Source organism: Tachyglossus aculeatus, chromosome 22 (genome assembly GCF_015852505.1).
Source record: "Tachyglossus aculeatus isolate mTacAcu1 chromosome 22, mTacAcu1.pri, whole genome shotgun sequence".
In the NCBI taxonomy this organism is placed as follows: Eukaryota; Metazoa; Chordata; class Mammalia; order Monotremata; family Tachyglossidae; genus Tachyglossus; species Tachyglossus aculeatus.
Window position 1 is genome coordinate 40,308,164 of NC_052087.1, and position 26,532 is coordinate 40,334,695.

A 26,532-nucleotide genomic window follows, 5' to 3' on the forward strand; every position below is an offset into this window, starting at 1 on the left:
CAGTCTTCATCTCCATTTTACAGATGAGGTCACCGAGGCCCAGAGGATAATAATAATAATGATGGTATTTGTTAAGCGCTTACTATGTGCAAAGCACTGTTCTAAATGCTGGGGAAGATACAAGGTTATCAGGTTGTCCCACATGGGGCTCACAGTCTTCATCCCCATTTTACAGATGAGGTCACCGAGGCCCAGAGGATAATAATAATAATGATGGTATTTGTTAAGCGCTTACTATTTGCAAGGCACTGTTCTAAGCGCTGGGAGGTTACAAGCTGATCAGGTTGTCCCACAGGGGGGGCTCACAGTCTTCATCCCCATTTTACAGATGAGGTCACCGAGGCCCAGAGAATAATAATAATAATGATGGTATTTGTTAAGCGCTTACTATGTGCAAAGCACTGTTCTAAACGCTGGGGAAGATACAAGGTTATCAGGTTGTCCCACATGGGGCTCACAGTCTTCGTCCCCATTTTACAGATGAGGGAACTGAGGCCCAGAGAAGTGAAGTGACTTCCCCAAGCCACACAGCTGACAAGTGGCGGGGTCGGCATTTGAACCCATGACCTCTGACTCCAAAGCCCGGGTTCTTTTCCACTGAGCCGCGCTGCTGTGGGCCTTAGGGTGGGGTGAGTAAAGAGTGAAAATCCCAGTGCAAGAATTCACCAGCTACACAATGTTTTTTTTTTTTTACCAGCTCCTCCTCACCACCCTTTTTAAATAAGACTAATGAAAGGAAATTAGCAGCTTTTTCTACCCCCTTGCCAAGTGAGTAGGTAAGCGGCCATTTGCAAAGCTGATTGATTCAAGCTTTAAAATCCCCACACCCATAACTAATGTCAGAAACTGTAAGTACGGGAGGCAGAAATAAAGAGTAGTTATCAGATTTGGGGTGACCCCTAAATTTCAATAAATGATATTTGTTAATAATAATAACTGTGGTATTCGTTGAGCGGTTACTAAGTGCCGAGCACTGTTCTAAGCGCTGGGATAGATATAAGGTAATCAGGTTGTTCCACGTGAGGCTCACAGTTTAATCCCCATTTTACAGATGAGGTTACTGAGGCACAGGGAAGTTGGGTGACTTCCCCAAGATCACAGAGCAGAGAAGTGGTGGGGTCAGGAATAGAACTCAAGTCCTCCGACTCCCAAGCCAGTGCTCTTTCCACCGAGCCATGCTGCTTCGCTTACTATGTGCCAAGCATTGTTCTAAGCACTGGGCACCTATTAATAACAATAACAATTACGGTATTTGTTCAGCGCTTATTGGGGGGCAGGCTCTGTACTAAGCGCTGGGGTGGATACAAGCAAATGGGGTTGGACACAGTCCCTGTCCCGCATAGCGCTCACAGTCTTCATCCCCACTTTACAGATGAAGGAGCTGAGGCCCAGGGAAGTGAAGTGACAAGGTCGCACATTCATTAGAGAAGCAGCATGGCTCAGTGGAAAGAGCACGGGCTTTGGAGTCAGAGGTCGTGGGTTCGAATCCCGGCTCCGCCACATGTCTGCTGTGTGACCCTGGGCAAGTCGCTTAACTTCTCGGAGTCTCAGTTACCTCATCTGTAAAATGGGGGTGATGACTGTGGGCCCCATGCGGGACAACTTGATCACCTTGTATCTCCCCCAGCGCTTAGAACATAGTAAGAGCTTAAATGCCATTATTATTATTATTATTATTCAATCGTATTTATTGAGCCCTTACTGTGTGCATAGCACTGTGCTTTGCGCATGGAAAGTACTATACAGCCATAAAGAGAGACACATGGTCTTAGAGTCTAAAGAGGGACAGCAGACAAGTGGCAGAGCTGAAATTAGAACCCATGACCTTCTGACTCCCAAGCCTGTAATATAGCCACTGCTCCGTGCTACTTCAACAGCGTGTTCCCCATCTGCAGTTTCCAGATGATGATGATGACGGTATTTGCTAAGCGCTTACTATGTGCCAAGCACTGTTCTAAGCCTTGGGAGAAATACAAGGTAATCAGGTTGTCCCCCGTGGGGCTCACAGTCTTCATCCACTTGTACATTTCTATCCTATTTATTTTATTTTGTTGGTATGTTTGGTTCTGTTCTCTGTCTCCCCCTTTTAGACTGTGAGCCCGCTGTTGGGTAGGGACTGTCTCTATGTGTTGCCAATTTGTACTTCCCAAGCGCTTAGTACAGTGCTCTGCACATAGTAAGCGCTCAATAAATACAATTGATTGATTGATTGATTCATCCCCATTTTACAGATGAGGGAACTGAGGCCCAGAGAAGTGAAGTGACTTACCCAACGTCACACAACTGACAAGTGGCAGAGTGGGGATTTGAACCCACAGCCTCTGACTCCCAAGCCGGGGCTCTTTCCACTGAGCCACGCTGAGATCTTCTGCCCGGTGACTCCCGGTGATGGTTTAATTTTGACCCGAAGAGCGGCCCAGGGAAAAATGCTCCTTTTTAGAGAACCTTTGCAAGAGGGCAGGCTATTTGTCCCTGGCGTCCTCTCCTTCCCCTCCCATGTTTTGGTGTTTGGGAGAGCTGGGAACATAAATCTGGGGCTCCGTTGCGCAACGGTGAAGCGTGCAAAGGCGCATTGTCTCCCGTGATGGACGGCAGCCTGCTGCGGCGAGGTAGCTAAGTGCAGGCTTGGCCTTGGTGGGCTTCCGAATGGGTCCCTGACCTACAAATTCCCGGCCCTCCAACCGAGCCAGATTTCAGGGCGGAGGAGGATCGGGGAGAGCGTTGAGATGGCCGGGAAGTGTGAAGGATAATAATAATAATAATAGCATTTAAGCGCATACTATGTGCAAAACACTGTCCTAAAAGTGCTGGGAGGGGAATGCAAGGCGATCAGGTTGTCCCATGTGGGGCTTTGTTTTGGTCCGCATTTTACAGATGAGGTAACTGAGGCTCAGAGAAGTGACTTGCCCAAAGTCACACAGCAGACAAGTGGCAGAGTCATGATTAGAACCCATGACCTCTGACTCCCAAGCCTGGGCTCTTTCCGCTGAGCCACGCTGCTTCTCTAAGGACGAGGCCTGGGAGGATGAGACTCGTGGCCCTCTGGGGTAGAACAGTGCTTCATCATCAATCGCATTTATTGAGCGCTTACTATGTGCAGAGCACTGTACTAAGCACTGTACAGCGCTTCGCACTGCCTCTTGTCAGCTGGGCGACTTTGGGCAAGTCACTTAACTTCTCTGGGCCTCAGTTCCCTCATCTGTAAAATGGGGATGATGACCGAGCCCCACATGGGGCAACCTGATCACCTTGTATCCCCCCAACGCTTAGAACACTGCTTTGCATATAGTAAGCGCTTAAATGCCATCATTATTATTCTCTGGGCCTCAGTGACCTCATCTGTAAAATGGGGATGAAGATTCTGAGTCCCACGTGGGACAACCCGATCACCTTGTATTCCCCCCAGCGCTTAGTACAGTGATTCGCACATAGTAAGCACTTAAATACCATCCTTATTATTATTATTACACGTGCAGAGGGGAAGGGCTGAGAAACCTAGGCCTGCCCACAAGAGGATTCCAGAGAGCCTTCCCTCTCCCACCTCCCAAAAGTCCCAGCCCTCTCCAAAGACAACAGACCCGAGCTCTTCCTTGTCGTAACTGTTTATTAACTATTTCATTTATCATCCATTTCAATTGATAATACAGTATATAGGATTTTTTCTTCTTTCACCAGGGCTCAACTCACACCCCCCACACGCACACACACACGAACACACATATACGCACACCTAAACGCATATGAACACACACCCAGCAAATGCGAGAGGGGATAAATCACAATCAGGCAAACCTGTGACATTCACGATATTAAAATAAAGGTGGGGGGGGGGGGGTACACAGCTTTAAAATGCCCTTATGCAATATATAACGTATAAAAATAACTCTATTTTCCAAGGTCCCCCCCCCAGCCCCCCCCCAAAAAAGACAGCAACAGAAAACTTAAATATCTGATAGTTATAGTTACCTCTGTATGTACAACACGTATAATTAAAACTCGGCCATTGCACTTTTCCTCTCTGGATTCTGAAAAGTTCAAGTATAATGCGACTCGCTAGCCCCCTCGGGGTGGGGGGGTCCCCTCAAGGCGCCGGTTCTCCGGGCTTTGGGGAGCCCCGGGTAACTTTTGCAGGCCTCCCCGGGGAAGAGGATCCTTTCTTCTCCTCCTCTGTCTCCTCTTTCCGCGCCCTCGGCACGGCCTTTGCCCCTTTGGGTCGGTCACAGGTCACAGCTTGGGGGGGAAAAGGGGGTTCGGGGGTGGGTGACCCCCCAGGTGGAGGGGGGCAGGATCCCGGGCGCTTTAGGTTGCTCTGCGGCAGCTGCTCCTTGGCTTGGGGTCGGCCGCGGCCCCCTCCTCATCCCGGTACCCCCAAAAAGCTCCGATGAGCCCCAGTTCACGCACGGGCGAGGGCGGGTTTTTATGCCTCGGCCAAAGTCTGGGGGCCGCCCCCGCCCCCTAAATCCCCGCGCAATCGGAGCGACATCGGAGAGGGGACGGTGCCCTGCAGCCTCTCCTGCAACCGCAACCTCTCCTGCAGGGACTCTTGCAGCTGCTGTCGCTCCTCCTTTAGCTGCAACCTCTCCTGCAGGGGCTCATTCAGATGCAACTTCTCCTGTAGGGGCTCCTGCTGCTGCAGCCGCCCCTCCTGCAGCTGCAACCTCTCCTGTAGGGGCTCCTGCTGGTGCAGTCTCTCCTGCAGGGGTTCCTGCAGCTGCAACTTCTCCTGTAGGGGCTCCTGAAGCTGCAACTTCTCCTGTAGGGGCTCCTGCAGCTGCGACTTCTCCTGTAGGGGCTCCTGCAGCTCCAGCCGCTCTTCCTGCAGCTGCAACCTCTCCCGCGGATGCAACTTCTCCTGTAGGGGCTCCTGCAGATGCAATCTCTCCTGCAGGGGTTCCTGCAGCTGCAACTTCTCCTGCAGGGGCTCCTGCAGCTGCAACGTCTCCTGCAGGGGCTCCTGCAGCTGCAACCTCTCCCGCAGGGGCTCCTTCTGATGCAGCTTCTCCTGTAGGGGCTCCAGCAGCTGCAACTTCTCCTGCAGGGGCTCCTGCAGCTGCAGCCGCTCTTCCTGCAGCTGCAACTTCTCCCGTAGGGGCTCCTTCAGATGCAGCTTCTCCTGGAGGGGCTCCTGCAGCTGCAGCCGCTCTTCCTGCAGCTGCAACTCCTCCTGTAGCGGCTCCTGCAGCCGGTGCTGCTGCACTGGTGCCCGGGCGCTCCTGCGGCGGCGGCGGCGGCCGTAGCCCTGGGGGCTGATCTTGTTGGCGGGGGCGGTGTCATCCTTGTCCTTGTCGGTCAGCTGGTAGATCTGGTGCGCCAGCTTCTGCACCGTGCACGTCCCGAAGCGGCAGCCCAGCCGCAGGCCCTGGAAGTGCGGGAACCCGTTCATGCTCTGCCGGTAGCGCTTGACGCGGATGCGGGAGGCGTCCGGGCTCCTGCGGGGGAAAGGCGGGGTGAGAGGCCGGGACATCCCAGGGAAAACGTCCCAGCCTGGAGAAAACCGGGGGCGGGGGGGGGGGGGGGGGTCCCTGGTGGCAAGCGGAGCCCGCACCCCCTGCCCACCGAGCCCCGGGAGGGAGACGACACCTCCGGGAAGCGGCAATCGGGGGGCACCGGGCCGGGATGGAGAGGGGAGCAACGGGCTGGATGGAAAGGGGCGCGAAGGGATGGGATGGAGAGGGGCGTAACGGGCTCGGATGAAAAGGGGCACACCGGGATGGGATGGAGAGGGGCGCAAAGGGCTGGGATGAGAGGGGCGTAACGGGCTGGGACGAAAAGGGGCACACCGGGATGGGATGGAGAGGGGCGCACCGGGTTGGATGGAAGGGGGCGCAAAGGGCTGGGATGAAAAGGGGCGCAAAGGGCTGGGATGAGAGGGGCGCGCCGGGATGGGATGAAAAGGGGCGCAAAGGGCTGGGATGAGAGGGGCGCACCGGGTTGGATGAAAAGGGGCGCAAAGGGCTGGCATGAGAGGGGCGCGCCGGAATGGGATGAAAAGGGGCGCGCCGGGTTGGATGAAAAGGGGCGCAAAGGGCTGGGATGAGAGGGGCGCGCCGGGTTGGATGAAAAGGGGCGCGCCGGGATGGGATGAAAAGGGGCGCAAAGGGCTGGGATGAGAGGGGCGCGCCGGGTTGGATGAAAAGGGGCGCAAAGGGCTGGGATGAGAGGGGCGCACCGGGTTGGATGAAAAGGGGCGCGCCGGGATGGGATGAAAAGGGGCGCAAAGGGCTGGGATGAGAGGGGCGCGCCGGGGTGGATGAAAAGGGGCGCAAAAGTCTGGCATGAGAGGGGCGCACCGGGATGGGATGAAAAGGGGCGCAAAGGGCTGGGATGAGAGGGGCGCGCCGGGTTGGATGAAAAGGGGGGGCAAAAGTCTGGCATGAGAGGGGCGCACCGAGTTGGATGAAAAGGGGCGCGCCGGGAAGGGATAAAAAGGGGCGCAACGGACTGGGATAAAAATGGGCACACCGGGATGGGATGGAGAGGGGCGCACCGGGTTGGATGAAAGGGGGAGCGCCGGGATGGGATGAAAAGGGACACAAAGGGCTGGGATGAAAGGGGCGCACCGGGTTGGATGAAAGGGGGCGCGCCGGGATGGGATGAAAAGGGGCGCAAAGGGGGCTGGCATGACAGGGGCGTAACGGGCTGGGATGAAAGGGGGCACACCGGGATGGGATGGAGAGGGGCGCAAAGGGCTGGGATGAGAGGGGCGCACTGGGCTGGATGAAAAGGGGCGCGCCGGGATGAAAAAAAGGGGCGCAAAGGGCTGGGATGGAAAGGGGTGCAATGGGATGGAGAGGGGCGCAAAGGGCTGGGATGAAAAGGGGTGCACCGGGATGGGATGGAAAGGGGCGCAAAGGGCTGGGATGGAGAGGGGCGCAAAGGGCTGGGATGAGGGGGCGCAAAGGGCTGGGATGAAAAGGGGCACGCCCGTATGGGATGGAAAGGGGCGCAAAGAGCTGGGATGAAAAAGGGCTGGAAGGGAAAGGGGCAGGCCGGGCTGTGAGCAGGGTTACCTGGACTGTGGGCCCGGGCCGGACCCCTTGACGTCCAGGGGGCGGACGAAAGTCTCCAAGGGCCGGGCCGCTGCTGCTTCACCCATCGCCCCGACCGAGGGGCTCGTGGCCCCCCTCAGCTCCCGCTTCCTTCGGTTCAACGCCCACTTGTTCCATCTGGAAAGTCGGAGAGGGGAAGGGGGTGGGGAGGGAGGTTCCTAAGTACAAGCCACCCTGGGGGGGGCCAAGAGTCCGCGCCCCCCGGGGTGGGCGGGCTGGGGAGAGCGCACGCCCTAAAATAACGGGGGGCCTCTCCCCCCGGACCCGGAGAGGAGGGGCGTTGGGTCTCTTTTGGGGGGGAGTCCAGGGGCGCACCGAGGGTCTTCCGTCTGGGACTTACTTCTTTCTGAACTCCGAAGCCACGTCCAAGGGCGCAGAGTCCACTGCCAGGAAAGAAAGGGCGCCCAGGTAGACCAGGGCCATGGGCATCAGCCTCATCCCGGCGGCGATCCGGAATCCTGGAAGAGGGAGCAGAGATTCCTAAGCGTCCAGACCGTTCCCGCTCCGTCCCGGGGGCCTGAGTTTCGGGGATTGTTGACCAACTCTTGCAGGATTTTTCTCTGCAGGATGGGGGGCTGGGGGGAGGGGAACAATCATTTCGCGCTCCTCCAGGTCCTTTCAATGGCACCGGGAATTTTTTTTTTAAATTGGGAATTCAGCTAAACCGGCCCATTTCCCCCCAGTCTCCTGTCCGGGGACATTCTCAGGAGCCTCAAACTGAGCCTCCAAAGCAGGAGCTGAAAAGAATCCACCGGGATCAAGTGACTTCCCATTTCCCTCCCCGTTCCTGCTACCTCCTCCGCTGCAGCTTCACGAGGCTTAAATCCCTACCTGCTGGGGATGATAATCCAATGGAGAAAGAAAGATTAAGGAGCGGCGCGCCTCGACGAGAGCAATCCCCAATATCCAAGTCTGAAGGCGAGGAGTCACAAGGCTCCAGGAACGTCTTTCCTTGTGTCAGGAAAACCACTGGGTGTCCTGCGCTTCCCCTCCAGTTTTTATAGGAAAGGCACTGGGCGGTGCTTGGCTGCGATGCCCCCCCTTTTTTTTTTTTTTTGGTCCTTCCCTCTTTTCCTTTCTCGCTCTCTCTCGCTCACACACAAGCAAACTATTTGCTGCCGGAGGACCCTCAATGCAAGGAGAGCGCGCTCCAACGGGATTAAGGTAATCATCATCATCATAATAATGATAATAATAATGATGGTATTTGTTAAGCTCTCACTTTGTGCCTAGCACTGTTCTAGGCCCTGGATGAGATACGAGGTCATCAGGTTGTCCCACGTGAGGTTCACATCCAGCGCTTGAAACAGGGCTTGGCACAGAGTAAGCGCTTAACAAATACTATCATTATTATTATTATTAATCTCCATTTTACGGATGAGGTCACTGAGGCCCAGAGAAGTTAAGTGGCTCGCCCAAGGTCACACAGAAGACAGATGGTGGGGTCAGAAACCACGTCCTCTTGCCACTAAGACAGAATGGGAGCCTGGCAGTAACCCTTAGGGGCACCTACAGCAATGACAACAACAACAAAAAACACGTTGTGGCAAGGGTGTCCTTGTCCCTGTATGCAGGCTCAAATCCGAGATTCCCACTCGAGGTCTCGGCTCATTCCAGATTTGGGGGCCTGGAGGTCACCTAGATACCGAGCCAGCCGCAGGGTAAGGACCCATTGGAATTAAACTGTAAGATCGTTATGGGCAGGGAATGGTAACAATGCTTATCACATAGTAAGCGCCTGACAAATACCATCATCAGTATTATTACCAATTCTGTTACATTTTTTTTATGGAATGTGCCCAGCGCTTTCTAAATGTCAAACCCTGTCCAAGCGCTGGGATAGGTACAAATTAATTATGTGGGACACAGTCCGTGTCCTGCATGGGGCTTCTAGTCTAAGAAGGAGTACAGTGCCCCGCACACAGTGAGTGCTCAATAAATACGATTGAATGAATGAAGGAGGGAGAAGAGATATCCCCATTTTACAGTTGGAGAAACTGAGGCACGGAGAAGTGATGTGATTTGCCCAAAGATCATACAGCAAGCAGTTGGCAGAGCGGGGATTAGAACCCAGGTCCTTCTGACTCCCGAGCTCGTGCTCTCTCCACTAGGCCACTTAGAGAATAATAATAATGGCATAAGCCATGTGCGAAGCACTGTTCTAAGCGCTGGGGAGGTTACAAGGTGATCAGGTTGTCCCATGGGGGGGGCTCACAGTCTTCATCTCCATTTTACAGATGAGGTCACTGAGGCACAGAGAAGTTAAGTGACTTGCCCGAAGTCACACAGCTGACAATTGGCGGAGCCAGGATTTGAACCCATGATCTCTGACTCAAAGTCCGTGCTCTTTCCACTGAACCACTCTGCTTTTCGCTGGGAGTGTACTCTCCCAAGCGCTTAGTACAGTGCTCTGCACACAGTAAGCGCTCAATAAATACAATTAATTGATCGATTGGAGTGGGGTCTGGCCCATGTTGCAGCCTCTGGAGGATCAAGAAGGGTCGTGGCTGCCCGGGGTTCTAAGGGATCTGGGTGCTCCGCCGCTTGTCTGCTGTGTGACCTTGGGTAAGCCACAACTTCTCTGTGTCTCAGTTACCTCATCTGTAAAATGGGGTTTAAGACTGTGAGCCCCATGTGGGACAACCTGATTACTTTGTATCAACTCCACTGCTTAGAACAGTGCTTGGCACATAATAAATGCTTAACAAGTATCATTATTATTATCATTATTATTGTTAGAGCCGCGGGGAGAAGACAGGGGAGAGGGGAGTCTGAACTGGTCATCTTCCAACAGGTGCCCGAGCCGCCCGGGTGTGGAATGGGATGGAGGAATTTCTCAGTAGATCCAAGTTTCTTGGGCTTCCAAAAGTTTATTAAGAAATAGAATTCCGATTTGGAAACCCGGGAATCACCCACAAGAAAAAACCGGGAGACGTGCCTCTTCCTAAACTGCCTTTTCTGGCTCTTTCCGAGGTGACTAGGAAGGAGCCCAAATGATACGGATGAGAGATTTATGCCTGATGGATTTCTGACTTTCTGACGGGGAGCCAGTGCTTGGCACATAGTGAGCGCTTAACAAATACCATTCACTCATTCATTCATTCATTCAAGCGTATTTATTGAGCGCTTACTGTGCAGACCACTGTACTAAGCGCTTGGAAAGTACAATTCAGCAATAGAGGCAATATAATAATAATAATAATAATATGAACGGCTTGAAGGGCGGAGGAAAAGGTGTACGAAGGCCGGCCAAGGTGAAGAGGGGGTTGAAAAAGGGAAACTGGGGTTCTTGGGTCCTTGGGGGCTGAACACGTGAGAATAATAATAATAATAATAATGGCATTTATTAAGCACTTACTATGTGCAAAGCACTGTTCTAAGCGCTGAGGAGGTTACAAGGTGATCAGGTTGTCCCACAGGGGGCTCACAGTCTTAATCCCCATTTTACAGATGAGGAACTGAGGCCCAGAGAAGTGAAGTGACTTGCCCAAAGTCACACAGCTGACACTTGGCAGAGTCGGGATTCGAACCCATGACCTCTGAATCCAAAGCCCGGGCTCTTTCCACTGAGCCACGCTGCGACCACCGCCCGGACCGAAGGAGCAGTGTGGCTTAGTGGCAAGAGCAGCGGCTTGGGAGTCCGAGGACGTGGGTTCTAATCCCCGCACCGCCACTTGCCTGCTGTGTGACCTCGGGCAAGCCACTTAACTTCTCTGTGCCTCAGTTTCCTCATCCGTAAAATGGGGATAAAGACCGTGAGCTCCACGCGGGACGATCTGATGACCTTGTATCTCCCCCAGGGCTTGGAACAGTGCTTGGCACATAGTCAACGCTTAGCAAATACCGTAATTATTATGTATTTTCCCTCCTCTCCCCGCTTTCTTTTTCCCTTCCAGGACCTGCGGTGGGCTGGACCGGCTGGGCTTCCCGGAGCCCACCCCGGCATCCCGAAATGTAGTACAGTACAGCGCCCCAGCGCTTAGAGAAGCAGTGTGGCTCAGTGGAAAGAGCCCGGGCTTTGGAGTCAGAGGTCATGGGTTCAAATCCCAGCGTGGCTCAGGGGAAAGAGCCCGGGTTTTGGAGTCCGAGGTCATGGGCTCAAATCCCGGCTCCCCCACTTGCCAGCTGTGTGACTTCGGGCAAGTCACTTCACTTCTCTGGGCCTCAGTGACCTCATCTGTAAAATGGGGATGAATCAATCAATCTAATTTATTGAGCGCTTACTGTGTGCAGAGCACTGTACTAAGCGCTTGGGAAGTACAAGTTGGCAACATATAGAGACAGTCCCTACCCAACAGTGGGCTCACAGTCTAAAAGGGGGAGAAGGGATGAAGACTGTGAGCCCCCCGTGGGACAACGTGATCACCTTGTAACCTCCCCAGCGTTTAGAACAGTGCTTTGCACATAGTAAGCGCTTAATAAATGCCATTAAAAAACTGTCAGCTGTGTGACCTTGGGCAAGTCATCTGACTTCTCTGTGCCTCAGCGACCTCATCTGTTAAATGGGGATGAAGACTGTGAGCCCCCCCCCGTGGGACAACCTGATCACCTTGTAACCTCCCCAGCGCTTAGAACGGTGCTTTGCGCATAGTAAGCGCTTAATAAATGCCATTAAAAAAACTGTCAGCTGTGTGACCTTGGGCAAGTCATCTGACTTCTCTGTGCCTCAGCGACCTCATCTGTAAAATGGGGATGAAGACTGTGAGCCCGCCGTGGGACAACCTGATCACCTTGTAACCTCCCCAGCGCTTAGAACAGTGGTTTGCACAAAGTAAGCGTTGAATAAATGCCATCATTATGATGATGATGATTATTATGATTATTCCCCCGTCTCCCCGGGAATGGGTGGGAATGGGTGGGAGAGGGCTGGAGGAGGAGCTGGGCCCTGGGGGTTGCCCCCCGGAGGAGCAGGGCGCGCGTGGGAAGCGTCCCGTGCCACCTGGGCAGGAGGTGATGTCAGAGGAATCACCTTGGCGTGACTCACTTTCTCGTGATGGGAGCCCAGCGTGCCTGGGGCCGCCCGCCCTACCGCCCTCCCGCCCGGCCGGCCCGGACGGGCTAGCCGGCCTCCCCCGGGGCCAGCCCACAGCCGTCCGGACGAAGGCCTGCAGCCACGTAAGCCTCCAAACTACAGTCCCTTTCCTCTCTTTCTCCCTCCTCTTTTTCTCTAACATTCCCTGTCCTCTTTCTTTCCCTAATCTTTCCCGACCTCTTTCTCTCCCTAACTTTCCCTACCCTCTTTCTCTCCCTAACTTTCCCTGTCCTCTTTCTTTCCCTAACTTTTTCTCTCCCTAACTTCCTCTGCCCTCTTTCCCTAACTTCCCCTCTCCCTAACTTTTCCTGACCTTTTTCTACCTAACTTTCCCTATCCTATTTCTTCCCTTAACTTTTCCTTACCTCTTTCTCTCCCTAACTTTTCCCATCCTCTTACCTTCGTTTTCCCCATCCTCTTTCTCGAACTTTCTCTTCCCGTTTCTTTAACTGTCCCTGTCCTGTTTCTCTCTCTAACCCTCCCTGTCCTCTTTCTTTCTCTTTCCCCTCCCGATTCTTCAACTTTCCGCGCCCCTCACTTTCTCTTTAACTTCCCCCATCCTCTTTCCTTCTCTAACTCTCCCCTCCTCTTTCTTTCTTTCACTTTCCCCTCCCGTTCTTTAACTTTCCCGCCCCTTAATCTTTTTAACTTTCCCCATCCTCTTTCTCCAACTCTCCCCCATCCTTACTCCCTCTTCCTTTCTCCTCCTCTTTTTCTAACTTTCCCCGTCCCTCTTTCTCTCTCTAACTTTCCCCATCCTCTTTTTTTCTCTAACTCTCACCGTCCTCTTTCTCTCTCTCTTACTTCCCCCTCCTGTCTCTAAAACTTCCCCCCTTCCCCTCTCTTACTTTCCCCTCCTGTTCCTTGAGCATTCCCTGTCCTGTCGCTTTCTCTTCTCCGGACCTCAGCTCTCCCCGCCCTGTCTCCGGTCTCTGCGGCTTTCACATCTCTCCCCCGTGTCTCTCGTTATCTCTCCCTCTGCCTCCTTTCTCCCTTTGGCTGCATTGCCCGCCTCAGGTCCTTTCATTTTCTGTGCACTCTGTGGCCCTGCTTTCATCCTTTGCAGGAAACCAAAGAGCCCTGACCACTCCCCGGCTCAAACCCAGGGACTTTTGCAACTTCTGATTCTAATCTTGGCTCCACCACTTAATAATAATCATAATCATGGCATCTGTTAAGCGCTTACTATGTGCCAGGCACTGTACCAAGCGCTGGATGGATGCTAGCAAATCGGGTTGGACACAGTCCCTGTCCCACATGGGGCTCACCATCTCAATAACCATTTTACAGATAAGGGAACTGAGGCACAGAGAAATGAAGTGACTTGCCCAAGGTCACACAGCAGACAAGTGGCAGAGTTGGTATAAGAACTCATGACCTTCTGACTGTGCTCTATCTGCGATGCCATTCTTCTTCCCTAATACCATGCACTTGTCTGCTGCGTGGCCTTGGGCAAGTCGCTTAACTTCTCTGAGCCTCAGTGACCTCATCTGTAAAATGGGGCTTAAGACAGTGAGCCCCTTCCAGGACAGGGACTGTGTCCAACCCGATTTGCTGCTATCCACCCCAGCGTTTAGTACAGTGCCTGGCACATAGCAAGCGCTTAACAGATGCCATCATTATTATGATTATTATTTCTGCAGAGAAGCTAGTGGTATGGGGGGGGGGGCGCCAATGACTGTGGGGAGGGAGGGAAGGAGGGAGGGAAGGGGTTTTTGGGAATAGCTGCTATTTCACCGGAAAGCTCACTGCCGCCATATGGGACTAAGGATTCCCAAAGAAAGCGACTCCCGAGGGCAGGGGCAGGATAGACCAGGCTGCTCAGGATCGGCTGGGAATTCCTAGAGTCTTCAAACTTGGCAACCGTCTTATCAGCCCAGGTGCACTTTGTTGTTGGGATTTAAGTTCTGAAGCATCAAAAATATCCCCTCTCCCTTGTCTCCGAATCCAGATGATGCCTTGTTCCGTGTTCCAGGGAAGGAATGCCAAACTTGACAAGGTGTTGTGGTTGTTATTCTTGGTGCCTTTGTGTGTGTGCGTGTGTGTGTGAGAGAGAGAGAGAGAGAGAGAGCAAGAGAAAGCAAGAGCGCTTTAAAGGATCATTGGCTTTGCCTGGAAAAAACAGGCACAGAAGGTGTGAGGCCTCCCCCTGGGATCCATTTTTCACTGGATGCTCAAAGGGTCAATCATTTTGCTGTCATTATTGCATAGAGGAATCACTTGAAACCCTCTCCAGTGGCTTTTTGTTGGTTTTGATTTATTTACCTTGTCAGCAGCTCCATTCACATTACCCTGGGCTCCAGTGAGAACTCGGCGCAGGAAGCAGTGCAGCTGGTGAGCAGGACATGGAGAACATAGCAGGACATGGAAAATCCCCAGAAAGGGAAACAAGGTGTAAGGTACTTTTTCGCCCTTACAGAGGAAGAAAGCTGTCACGGAACAAACTGCTTGGTTATGGTCCCCGCCTGGCACCGCTGAAGAAATTCAGGCCAAACAAAGGGAGAACTGCAGAAGTGATGGGAGCAACAGCTGGTGAGAGTCCATCGGGAGGGTGTGGACGAAGATGCTGGGAGAGAGGGGGGCTTGGAAAGCCTCGTTTTGCCAGCTCTTTCCAGTACCTGTACTGTCAGAAGCCTCCCAACACAGGGCTTCTCTCCCAATTTCCCATTGCTGAGATGCCTTTCCCCAAAGTGACCCCAAACTGACTTTCTCCCCACTCTTCAGGTGCTCAGAGAAGCCACGGGACTGTTGTGGACCGACCTCGTGTCCAACAAAACTTTTGCTGTGCTCTCAAATCAATCAGTGGTATTTATCGAGCACTTGCAGAGCACTAAACTAAGCGCTTGAGAGAGTACGACACACTAGGTAGGCTTGATCCCTGCCCACAAGGAACTTACAGACTAGAGGGAACTTGCCTAGTAGATATGGCAGCAGCGATGTTGGTTGGCCATCGGAATCCTGGGCCTGTGCGAGAGTTTCTGACCAGGCGGGACCTCCCACCCGAGGGAAAAATTCCTACCCCAGGAAGTGTAGGGCAGTAGAAGCAAGGGATTGGGCAGATTCTGGATCTGGATTTGTCTTTCTCATTCACAAAAACCCTCCAAGGCTACTTTTCCTTGACTCACTCTCCCACGGCCAATGGGATGCGGAAACATTAGGGACTCCTGCATTTCGGAGTGAATCAGCATGGCCTAGTGGATAGAGCCCGGGCCTGGGAATCAGCAGACCTGGGTTCTAATTCCGCCTCCATCGCTGGTCTGCTGGGTGATCTTGGGCAAGTCATTTAACTTCTCTGTGGCTCAGTTACCTTATCTGTAAAATGGAGATTAAGACTGTGAACCCTATGTGGGACAGGAACTGTGTCCAATCCTGTTATCTCGTATCTATCCCAGCGCTTAGTACAGTGCCTGGCACATAGTAAGCGCTGAACAAATACCATAAAAAATCCAATCAATCATTGGTATTTTCCAAATGCTAACTGCGTGCAGAGCACTGTACTAAGTGCTCAGCTGGGGTGCCCGAATGCTGAAGGCAGGGGGGTTTAAGGAATAGGGATTCTTCTTTTTCCAGTTCGATGTTACTCCACCAACTGTTGCAGACCACAGACCGAGTCAACGAACACTAACCAGGTCCTGTCAATCAATCAATCGTATTTATTGAGCACTTATTATGTGCAGAATATTGGGAGAGTACAATATAATTTGCTACAAAAAAGTCCCAGGGCTTTTCTGGGTTTAATCCCCAAGGATCCCTGGCATAAGATAAGCACTAGTCTCCTCGATTACCTCTCCTGCCTTCTCTTGACAGTCTCTCCCGGCACCACCCCCATTTGGCCATTTGCTAATTTACAGTACACTTTTATTTATAATAGTAATAATAATGATGATGATGATATTTGTTAAGCACTTACTACGTGCAAAGCACTGTTCTAAGCGCTGGGGGGATACAAGGTGATCAGGTTGTCCCACGTGGGGCTCACAGTCTTAATCCCCATTTTACAGATGAGGGAACTGAGGCCCAGAGAAGTTAAGTGACTTGCCCAAAGTCACACAGCTGACAATGAAGGCAAGGCTTTCCATGTTACTGGTCCTAAGAAACCCACATCTGACACTGGAGTAAAAGGAAAGAAATTTGGATAGCAAGAACCACCTGTTTCTTCACTTTACTCAATTCCTAAGTTTAGCAGCTCACGTGGCATATAATTTTACTCTGTTCCAAGGCCCATTGTGATAGGAACCATTCAGGAAAAGTGAGCCTCAGGGCAGAGTGATTGCACTGTGTCTCTTCATTTCTTCCATCGTATTTATCCATTGAGAGTCCACAAGATCCTTTCAGGCTTTAAATCCAAGGTTCATCCTTACGTGTTCTTGACTGTTGAGAGTTTAGCGGGATTCACACAGCTATTACCCTGGACACCACCTTTAAAAGACATCGCTGAATATCAGGCAGATTCTTTTCAACAAGTATTGTTTTTGTTGTTGTTTTTCCTGTTGCTGTTTTTGCTCTGTTACTTTAACTTCCCCTAGTTTCCCTATTGGGATTGTGCGTGATATGAGTTAGAAGCTAGTTAATAGTTGAAGAAACTCCAGGAATGTTTGGAATCCCAGGAGACCCAGAGTAGATGGAGTGATGGTGTAAGGGAGCCTTGCAAATAGCCTTTTGCCCATTTACCCCCACTTCCCATTCCCAGTAGTCCCAAGGTTGGGATTAAAGAACGCCGATTTCATTTATTTTGGTTTACTTGGTGCCTGATGGTTGTTGCTTAGGACGGTGAAGAAAATTGTAGGCCTCCAAATATTTGATGGTTGTTTATAAGGCAGCCTCCAATCTCTTTGCTCTGAGTTCTTATTCCATATTTTAGCTCTTCCCATAGGGACGGGTTTGTTCATGAGCAGACAACGTTGGTTAACATTTTCCATTGATTATCCACTCAATTTTATATTACAAACCCTTTTATCGTGCTTATCAATAAAAAGGTAATTTTCCTTTATTGTGAAATCTGAGCCAAATACAAAATGTCAAGAAGCTTTTCTTATTTTTTTAAGGGAATGTATCTGCTAATCCTGCTGTACTGTACTCTCCCAAGTGCTTAGTTCAGTGCTCTGCACATAGTAAGTGCTCAATAAATTCCATTGATTGGTTCTTAAGCGGTTATTTATGTGGCAGGCACTATACTACGTGTTGGGGTAGATACAAGCAAATTCGGTTGGACACAGTTCATATCTCACATAGGGCTCACAGTCTTAACCCCCATTTTACAGATGGGGTAACTGAGGCACAGAGATGTGAAGTGACTTGCCCCAGGTCACACAGCAGACAAGTGAGACAAGTGCTTCAAGAGGAGCAGCGTGGCTCAGTGGAAAGAGCACGGGCTTTGGAGTCAGTGGTCGTGGGTTCAAATCCCGGCTCCGCCAATTGTCAGCTGTGTGACCTTGGGCAAGTCACTGAACTTCTCTGGGCTTCAGTTACCTCATCTGTAAAATGGGGGTTGACTGTGAGCCCCCCGTGGGGCAACCTGATCACCTTGTTTCCCCCAGCGCTTAGAACAGTGCTTTGCACATTGTAAGCGCTTAATAAATGCCATTATTATTATTAATAATAATTGAGAGAAGCAGCATGGCTCAGTGGAAAGAAAAGGGGCTTTGGAGTTGGAGGTCCTGGGTTCGAATTCCAGCTCCGCCACATGTCTGCTGTGTGACCTTGGGCAAGTCACTTAACTTCTCTGAGCCTCAGTTATCTCATCTGTAAAATGGGGATTAAGACTGTGAGCCCCACGTGGGACAACTTGATCACCTTGTATCCCTCCCAGCGCTTAGAACAGTGCTCTGCACATAGTAAGCGCTTAACAAATGCCATCATTATTATTATTATTATTAAGTGACAGAGCCAGGATTAGAACCCAGGTCTTTGGGATTTCCAGGCCCATGCTCTATCCACTAGGCCACTGCTTCTCACTCCATTGCCCCAAGTATGAAGTTACTTTCCCCCTCAAAGTGCAAAGTGGCTTTGTGCACGCTCAGTCACATTGTCCAGCGCGGCAACGAAGAGGTCCAAAGTGCAGGACGATTCATTCCCATGAAGCAACCCCAATTAAATCCATTTTCAGCAAAGCCCCGCAAGGAACCCCGACTCCAGACACCTGACTTCCTCGGGTCTAGCTTCCAATTCACCTATTTGCACTGAACGCTTAAGAGGGGCAGCCAGAGGAAAGCACAGGAAGCCTCCAAAATGTGTTCGGAAAGCCAAGCGCTTTCTCCACAAAAGCCATCAGCACCTTGGCAAGCCTCCTTCCCCAGCTCTGCCGAAAGTTATCTCATCTGTGTTTCCCTCCTGCAGAAGCTGCCCAGAGACACCGGGAGAATCTCCACAACTTGCTGCTGTTACTACGATTAATGGCCCCCTCCGCCTCCTCCCTTTCTTCCTGTTGCTCTTCGCGAAATCAAACTGTGTCGGTTCCCTCTGTTAGTAGTGAAAGGTAGTGGAGTTTTTGCTTATCAGGGGGATTTTTTTCTTTTTCTGGCCTTCAGCCGATCTAGGTAATCAGGTGGTGTTTTTAGAACCCTTATCGGGTTTAGCCCCACAGCTGCTGACCCGGGAGGTCTGCGTGATGCTTGGAACAATGAGTGTAGCTCCATCTGGGCAGTTCAGTACAATACACTTCAAATACTTAGAAGGTCAGCCAAGATATGGCAGCAAGGAGTAATAATAATAATAATAATGTTGGTATTTGTTAAGCGCTTACTATGTGAAAAGCACTGTTCTAAGCGCTGGGGTAGATACAAGTTGATCAGGTTGTCCCACGTGAGGCTCACAGTCTTAATCCCCATTTTACAGATAGGGTAACTGAGGCACAGACAAGTTAAGTGACTTGCCCAAAGTCACACAGCTGACAATTGGCAGAGCCGGGGTTTGAACCCATGACCTCTGACTCCAAAGCCCGTGCTCTTTCCACTGAGCCACGCTGCTTCTCTAAAGAGGAGTAGTGGTTAGCGCGCCAGCCTGAGAGCCGGGCGGTCGTGGGCTCTAATCCCACCTCTGCCACTTGTCTGCTGTGACAAGTCACTTTACTTGTCCATGCCTCAGTTCCCTCATCTGTAAAAAGGGGACGAAGGCCGGGAGCCGCGTGTGGGACAGGGACTATGTCCAACTTCATTTGTTATTATTCATTCGTTCATCCAGTCGTATTTATTGAGCACTTAATGGGTATGTATATATGTTTGTACATATTTATTACTCTATTTATTTGCTTGTACATATCTATCCTATTTATTTTATTTCGTTAGTATGTTTGGTTTTGTTCTCTGTCTCCCCCTTTTAGACTGTGAGCCCACTGTTGGGTAGGGACTGTCTCTATATGTTGCTAATTTGTACTTCCCAAGCGCTTAGTACAGTACTCTGCACATAGTAAGCGCTCAATAAGTACGATTGATGATGATGATGATGATATCTATCCTATTTATTTTATTTTGTTAGTATGTTTGGTTTTGTTCTCTGTCTCCCCCTTTTAGACTGTGAGCCCACTGTTGGGTAGGGACTGTCTCTATATGTTGCTAATTTGTACTTCCCAAGCGCTTAGTATAGTGCTCTGCACATAGTAAGTGCTCAATAACTACGACTGATGATGATGATGATGATATCTATCCTATTTATTTTATTTTGTTAGTATGTTTGGTTTTGTTCTCTGTCTCCCCCTTTTAGACTGTGAGCCCGCTGTTGGGTAGGGACTGTCTCTATGTGTTGCCAATTTGTACTTCCCAAGCGCTTAGTACAGTGCTCTGCACATAGTAAGCGCTCAATAAATACGATTGATTGATTGATTGATTGATTGGGTGCAGAGCACCGGACTAAGCGCTTGGAAAGTGCAGTTCGGCAACAGATAGAGACAGTCCCTACCCAACAACAGGATCATAGTCGAGAAGAGGGGAGACCGACAACAAATATAAAATAAACAAGTGGGCAGGCATCATTGAGAGGCAGCATGGCCTGGTGGCAAGAGCCCAGGCTTGGGGGTCAGAGGGCGTGGGTTCTAATCCTGGCTCTGCCACTAGTCTGCTGTGTGACCTTGGGTAAGTCATTTCACTTCCTCCGTGCTTCAGTTACCTCATCTGGAAAATGTGGATTAAGACTGTAGCCCTGCGTGGGACAACCTGATTTTACCTTGTATCTACAAGGTAATAGAAGCAGCGCGGCTCGATGGAAAAGGGCACAGACTTTGGAGTCAGAGGTCATGGGTTCCAATCCCGGCTCTGCCGATTGTCAGCTGTGTGACTTTGGGTAAGTCACTTCACTTCTCTGGGCCTCAGTTACCTCATCTGTAAAATGGGGATTAAGCCTGTGAGCCCCCCGTGGGACAACCGATCACCTTGTAACCTCCCCAGTGCTTAGAACAGTGCTTTGCACATAGTAAGCGCTTAATAAATGCAATTATTATTATTATTATTATTATTATTATTATTATTACAATAGTGCTTAGAACCGTGCTTGGCACCTATTAAGCGCTTAACAAACACCACAATTATTATTATTACATCTGTAAGACCTTATATGGACCTCAGATCTTACATTTAGACTGAAATATGCACACTCCATAGAATCCATACCCACTGTGAGCCTCACTATGGGACAGGGGCTGTGTCAGATATGATTGAATCGAATCTACTCCAGTGTTTATCACCGCGCTTGGCACATGGTAAGCGCTTAACAAATACTACCAGTATTATTGACTCATAGTTATCTCTGGTGGATATTTGGGACCCCTCTAAGACTGCGATCTTGTTGTGGGAGGGGATTGTCACTCTTTATTGTCATATTGTACTTTTCCAAGGGTTTAGTACAGCGCTCTGCACACGAGAAGCAGCTTGGCTTAGTGGAAAGAGCACAGGCTTGGGAGTTAGAGGTCCTGAGTTCTAATCCCTGCTCTGCCACTTGCCAGCTGTGTGACTTTGGGCAAGTCACTTAACTTCTCTGGGCCTCAGTTCCCTCATCTGTAAAATGAAGACTGTGAGCCCCCCGTGGGACAACCTGATCCCCTTGTAACCTCCCCAGTGCCTAGAACAGTGCTTTGCACATAGTTAGCGCTTAATAAATGCCATCATTATTATTCTCTGTGCCACAGTTACCTCATCTGTAAAATGGGGATTAAGACTGTGAGCCCACGTGGGACAACCTGATTATTTTGTATCTACCTCAGCACTTAGAACAGTGCTTGGCACATTGTAAGCACTTAACAAGTACTATCATTCTTAGTATCATCATTATTAATAAGCACTTAATAAATATGATTGAAGTACGATTGACTGATCATCCAAATACCTGAAGTCAAAAAATAATCCCCCAAGCCCAGATTTTCATTATAGTTAATAATAATAATAATGGCTACCCCACCACTTTTCAAACTGACTGTGATCTAGATTTTAACTCCTTGAGGGTAAAGAACACATCTAGTAATTCCACTGTATGCTCCCAATGGGTATTCAGTAAATACCCACCAATTAATTTTTCAGCATAGCCACTGACAAGTTGCAAATTTGGTTAATCTGAACATCACCTCTTTTCTGTGGTAGCCCAACTTCTGATGGAGGAGCTAAAAGGCTAATAACCCAAAGGAGGGCAATTGAAGTAAATGGCTTGTATAGTCCATCCGTTGGATAACCAGTCTGAGGACCATCCAGAGTTGGCAGTACTGGAAACCAATATGTATCAATTAATGGTATTTACTGAGCACTTATTGTGTGCACAGCACTGTACTTAGCACTTGGGGGAGTATCAATCAATAATAATAATGATGGTATTTGTCAAGCGCTTACTATGTGCCAAGCACTGTTCTAAGCACTGGTGTAGATACAAGGGAATCAGGTTGCCCCACGTGGGGCTCACAGTCTTCATCCCCATTTGACAGATGAGGTAACTGAGGCCCAGAGAATTCAAGTGACTTGCCCGAGGTCACACAGCAAACGAGTGGCAGAGCCAGGATTAGAACCCACAACCTCCGACTCCCAAGCCTGGGCTCTTGCCACTTAGCCACGCTGCTTCGATCGTATTTATTGAGCGCTTACTGTATGCAGTATGCGGTCTAGTGCTTAGTACAGTGCTTTGCACACAGTAAGCGCTCAATAAATACGATTGACTGAATGAATGAATGCAGAGCACTATACTCAACACTTGGAAGAGTACATTGTAACAAAATAACAGACACCTTCCCTGCCCACAACAAGCAGTCTAGAGATGCATAGTCTTCCCCAGTGCATTGCAGAGAAACCATTCATTCAATATATTTATTGAGCGCTTACTGTGTGCAGAACACTGTACTAAGCGCTTGGGAAGTACAAGTTGGCAACATATAGAGACGGTCCCTACCCAACAGCGGGCTCACAGTCTAGAACCTGTACCAAGCCTGGGTCAAGAGGGATTAAACGGGGCTCCCTAATCCGTGTGGCCTCGTGGAAAGAGCACAGGACCGAGAGTCGGAAGAGGTGAGTTCTGATCCCAGGTCTGCCACTTGCCTGCTGTGCGACTCTGGAAATTGTCAATAAAATCCCTGTTCTCCCTCTTCTTTTAGGGTGTGAATCCCACGTGGGACAGGGACTGTACCCCAACTGATAATCTTGTATCTCTCCTGGCATTTAGCACAGCGTCCCGTGCTTGGTAAGTGTTGGATACGACAACTGTCATCGCCAACCGGTGCGGAATATCCTGGGAAAAACCGCTGGGGATGGCACCTTGGCTCAACCTCGAGCCAGAAGGTGGGAAAACCCATTGGCGAATGGTTTGCTGTCCCTCTCTCTGTCCCTTTTTGCCTCCAAGCCCGCCCCGGGGATGACGCCAAACAGGCGCTTCCCTTTCTTCCCCGGCCCTCCCGCCCCGATTTGGTGGCTCGCTCCTAAAAAATCTCATCAGCAAAATGTAAACAGGAAATGAGCTTGCAAAAACCCTGGCGGAGCAGATTCCGTGTCTCCATCCGAGCTGGGCGGGAGCGGATGAAGCGGCTTGGATCGGTGGAAAGAGCCCGGGCTTGGGAATCTGAGGATGCGCGTTCTAATCCTCTCCCAAGCACTTGAATGAATGAATAATCCAAGTGTTAGACACAATTAATAGCTGCATTGATTGGGGAATGTGTCACTTTATTGTTGTAGGGGCCTCTCCCAAGCATTTCTTAAGGCGCTCTGCACACAGTAAGCGCTCAAACAATACGATTGAATGAATGAATGGATAATACCAGTGCTATATGCAATTAATAGCAGCATTGATTGGGGAATGTGTCAGTTTATTGTTGTAGGGTCCTCTAACCAAGCACTTCGTAGGGCGCTCTGCAGAACAGTCAGCGTTCAAACAATATGATTGAATGAATGAATGAATAATACCAGTGATAGACGCAAATAATAGCAGCATTGATTGGGGAATGTGTCAGTTTATTGTTGTAGGGTCCTCTCCCAAGCACTTCGTAGGGCGCTCTGCACACGGTCAGCACTCAAACAATATGATTGAATGAATGAATGAATAATACCAGTGATAGACACAATTAATAGTAGCGTTGATTGGGGAATGTGTCAGTTTATTGTAGGGTTCTCTCCCAAGAACTTCATAGGGCGCTCTGCACACAGTCAGCGCTCAAACAATGTGATTGAATGAATGAATGAATAATACCAGTGATAGACGCAATTAATAGTAGCGTTGATTGGGGAATGTGTCAGTTTATTGTTGTAGGGTCTTCTCCCAAGCATTTCGTATGGCGCTGTGCACACAGTAAGCGCTCAAACAATACGATTGAATGAATGAATGAATGAATAATACCAGTGATAGACGCAATTAATAGTAGCGTTGATTGGGGAATGTGTCAGTTTATTGTTGTAGGGTCTTCTCCCAAGCATTTCGTATGGCGCTCTGCACACAGTAAGCGCTCAAACAATACGATTGAATGAATGAATGAATGAATAATACCAGTGATAGACGCAATTAATAGTAGCGTTGATTGGGGAATGTGTCAGTTTATTGTTGTAGGGTCTTCTCCCAAGCATTTCGTATGGCGCTCTGCACACAGTAAGCGCTCAAACAATACGATTGAATGAATGAATGAATGAATAATACCAGTGATAGACGCAATTAATAGTAGCGTTGATTGGGGAATGTGTCAGTTTATTGTTGTAAGGTTCTCTCCCAAGCATTTCGTATGGCGCTCTGCACGCAGCAAGCACCCATCAATACGATTGAATAAATGAATGAATAATACCAGTGATAGACGCAATTAATGATAGCATTGATTGGGGAATGTGACAGTTTATTGTTGTAGGGTCCTCTCCCAAGCACTTTGTAAGTGCTCAGCACACAGTCAGTGCAAAAACAATACAATTGAATGAATGAATGAATAATACCTGTGATAGATGCAATTAATTGTAGCATTGATTGGGGAATGTGTCAATTTATTTTTGTAGGGTCCTCTCCCAAGCATTTCTTATAATAATGATGGCATTTCTTATGGTGCTCTGCACACAGTAAGCGCTCAAACAATGATTGAATGAATGAATAATACAAGTGATAGACACAATTAATAGCAGCATTGATTGGGGAATGTGTCAGTTTATAGTTGTAGGGGCCTCTCCCAAGCAGTTTGTAGGGCACTCTGCACACAGTCAGAGCTCAAACAATGATTGAATGAATGAAAAAATGAATATGGTAACTCTCCCAAGCACTTGTATGGCGCTCTGCACACGGTCAGCGCTCAAACAATGCGATTGAATGAATGAAAAAATGAATATGGTAACTCTCCCAAGCACTTCATCGGGCACTCTGCACACAGTCAGCGCTCAAACAATAGGATTGAATGAATGAATAATAGAAGTGATAGACACAATTAATAGCGGCATTGATTGGGGAATGTCAGTTTATAGTTGTAGGGGCCTCTCCCAAGCAGTTCGTAGGGCACTCAGCACTCAAACAATGATTGAATGAATGAAAAAATGAATATGGTAACTCTCCCAAGCACTTGTATGGTGCTCTGCACGCAGTCAGCAGTCAAACAATACGATTGAGTGAATGAATAATAGAAGTGATAGACACAATTAATAGCGGCATTGATTGGGGAATGTGTCAGTTTATTGTGGTAGGGGCCTCTCCCAAGCAGTTCGTAGGGCGCTCTGCACACAGTCAGCGCTCAAACAATACGATTGAATAAATGAATATGGTAACTCTCCCAAGCACTTCATCGGGCGCTCTGCACACACAGTCAGCGCTCAAACAATACGATTGAATGAATGAATGAATGAATATCAGTGATAGACGCAATTAATAGTAGCATTGATTGGGAAATGTGTCAGTTTATTGTTGTAGGGTCCTGTCCCAAGCAGTTTGTATGGTACTCTGCACACAGTCAGCGCTCAAACAATAGGATTGAATGAATGAATAATAGAAGTGATAGACACAATTAATAGCGGCATTGATTGGGGAATGTGTCCGTTTATAGTTGTAGGGGCCTCTCCCAAGCAGTTCGTAGGGCGCTCTGCACACAGTCAGCGCTCAAACAATGACTGAATGAAAAAATGAATATGGTAACTCTCCCAAGCACTTGTATGGCGCTCTGCACACAGTCAGCGCTCAAACAATAGGATTGAATGAATGAATAATAGAAGTGATAGACACAATTAAGAGCGGCATTGATTGGGGAATGTGTCCGTTTATAGTTGTAGGGGCCTCTCCCAAGCAGTTCGTAGGGCGCTCTGCACACAGTCAGCGCTCAAACAATGACTGAATGAAAAAATGAATATGGTAACTCTCCCAAGCACTTGTATGGCGCTCTGCACACAGTCAGCGCTCAAACAATAGGATTGAATGAATGAATAATAGAAGTGATAGACACAATTAATAGCGGCATTGATTGGGGAATGTGTCCGTTTATAGTTGTAGGGGCCTCTCCCAAGCAGTTCGTAGGGCGCTCTGCACACAGTCAGCGCTCAAACAATGACTGAATGAAAAAATGAATATGGTAACTCTCCCAAGCACTTGTATGGCGCTCTGCACACAGTCAGCGCTCAAACAATAGGATTGAATGAATGAATAATAGAAGTGATAGACGCAATTAATAGCGGCATTGATTGGGGAATGTCAGTTTATAGTTGTAGGGGCCTCTCCCAAGCAGTTCGTAGGGCACTCAGCGCTCAAACAATGATTGAATGAATGAAAAAATGAATATGGTAACTCTCCCAAGCACTTGTATGGCGCTCTGCACACAGTCAGCGCTCAAACAATAGGATTGAATGAATGAATAACAGAAGTGATAGACACAATTAATAGCGGCATTGATTGGGGAATGTGTCAGTTTATAGTTGTAGGGGCCTCTCCCAAGCAGTTCGTAGGGCGCTCTGCACACAGTCAGCGCTCAAACAATGACTGAATGAATGAAAAAATGAATATGGTAACTCTCCCAAGCACTTGTATGGCGCTCTGCACACAGTCAGCGCT

At 49.5% G+C, this 26,532-nt stretch overlaps 1 protein-coding gene across 2 annotated transcripts; it reads right to left on the minus strand.

Annotated features, from left to right (window-relative positions):
- Positions 1 to 3,896: 3,896 nt before the first annotated feature.
- ADM (adrenomedullin) lies at positions 3,897 to 7,985 on the minus strand. 2 transcript variants are annotated; one of them, XM_038764557.1, is made up of 5 exons: positions 7,881 to 7,985; positions 7,390 to 7,507; positions 7,011 to 7,166; positions 4,938 to 5,429; positions 3,897 to 4,829 (listed from the first exon to the last, which is right to left on the minus strand). In XM_038764557.1, the coding sequence occupies exons 2-5, from the start codon at positions 7,485 to 7,487 to the stop codon at positions 4,418 to 4,420; spliced, it is 1,158 nt and encodes a 385-aa protein (XP_038620485.1). In that variant the 5' UTR covers positions 7,488 to 7,507; positions 7,881 to 7,985; the 3' UTR covers positions 3,897 to 4,417. The 2 variants fall into 2 exon arrangements, with proteins under 2 accessions (XP_038620485.1, XP_038620484.1); XM_038764556.1 differs by having other exon boundaries at positions 3,897 to 5,429.
- Between the last annotated feature and the right edge of the window lie 18,547 nt (positions 7,986 to 26,532).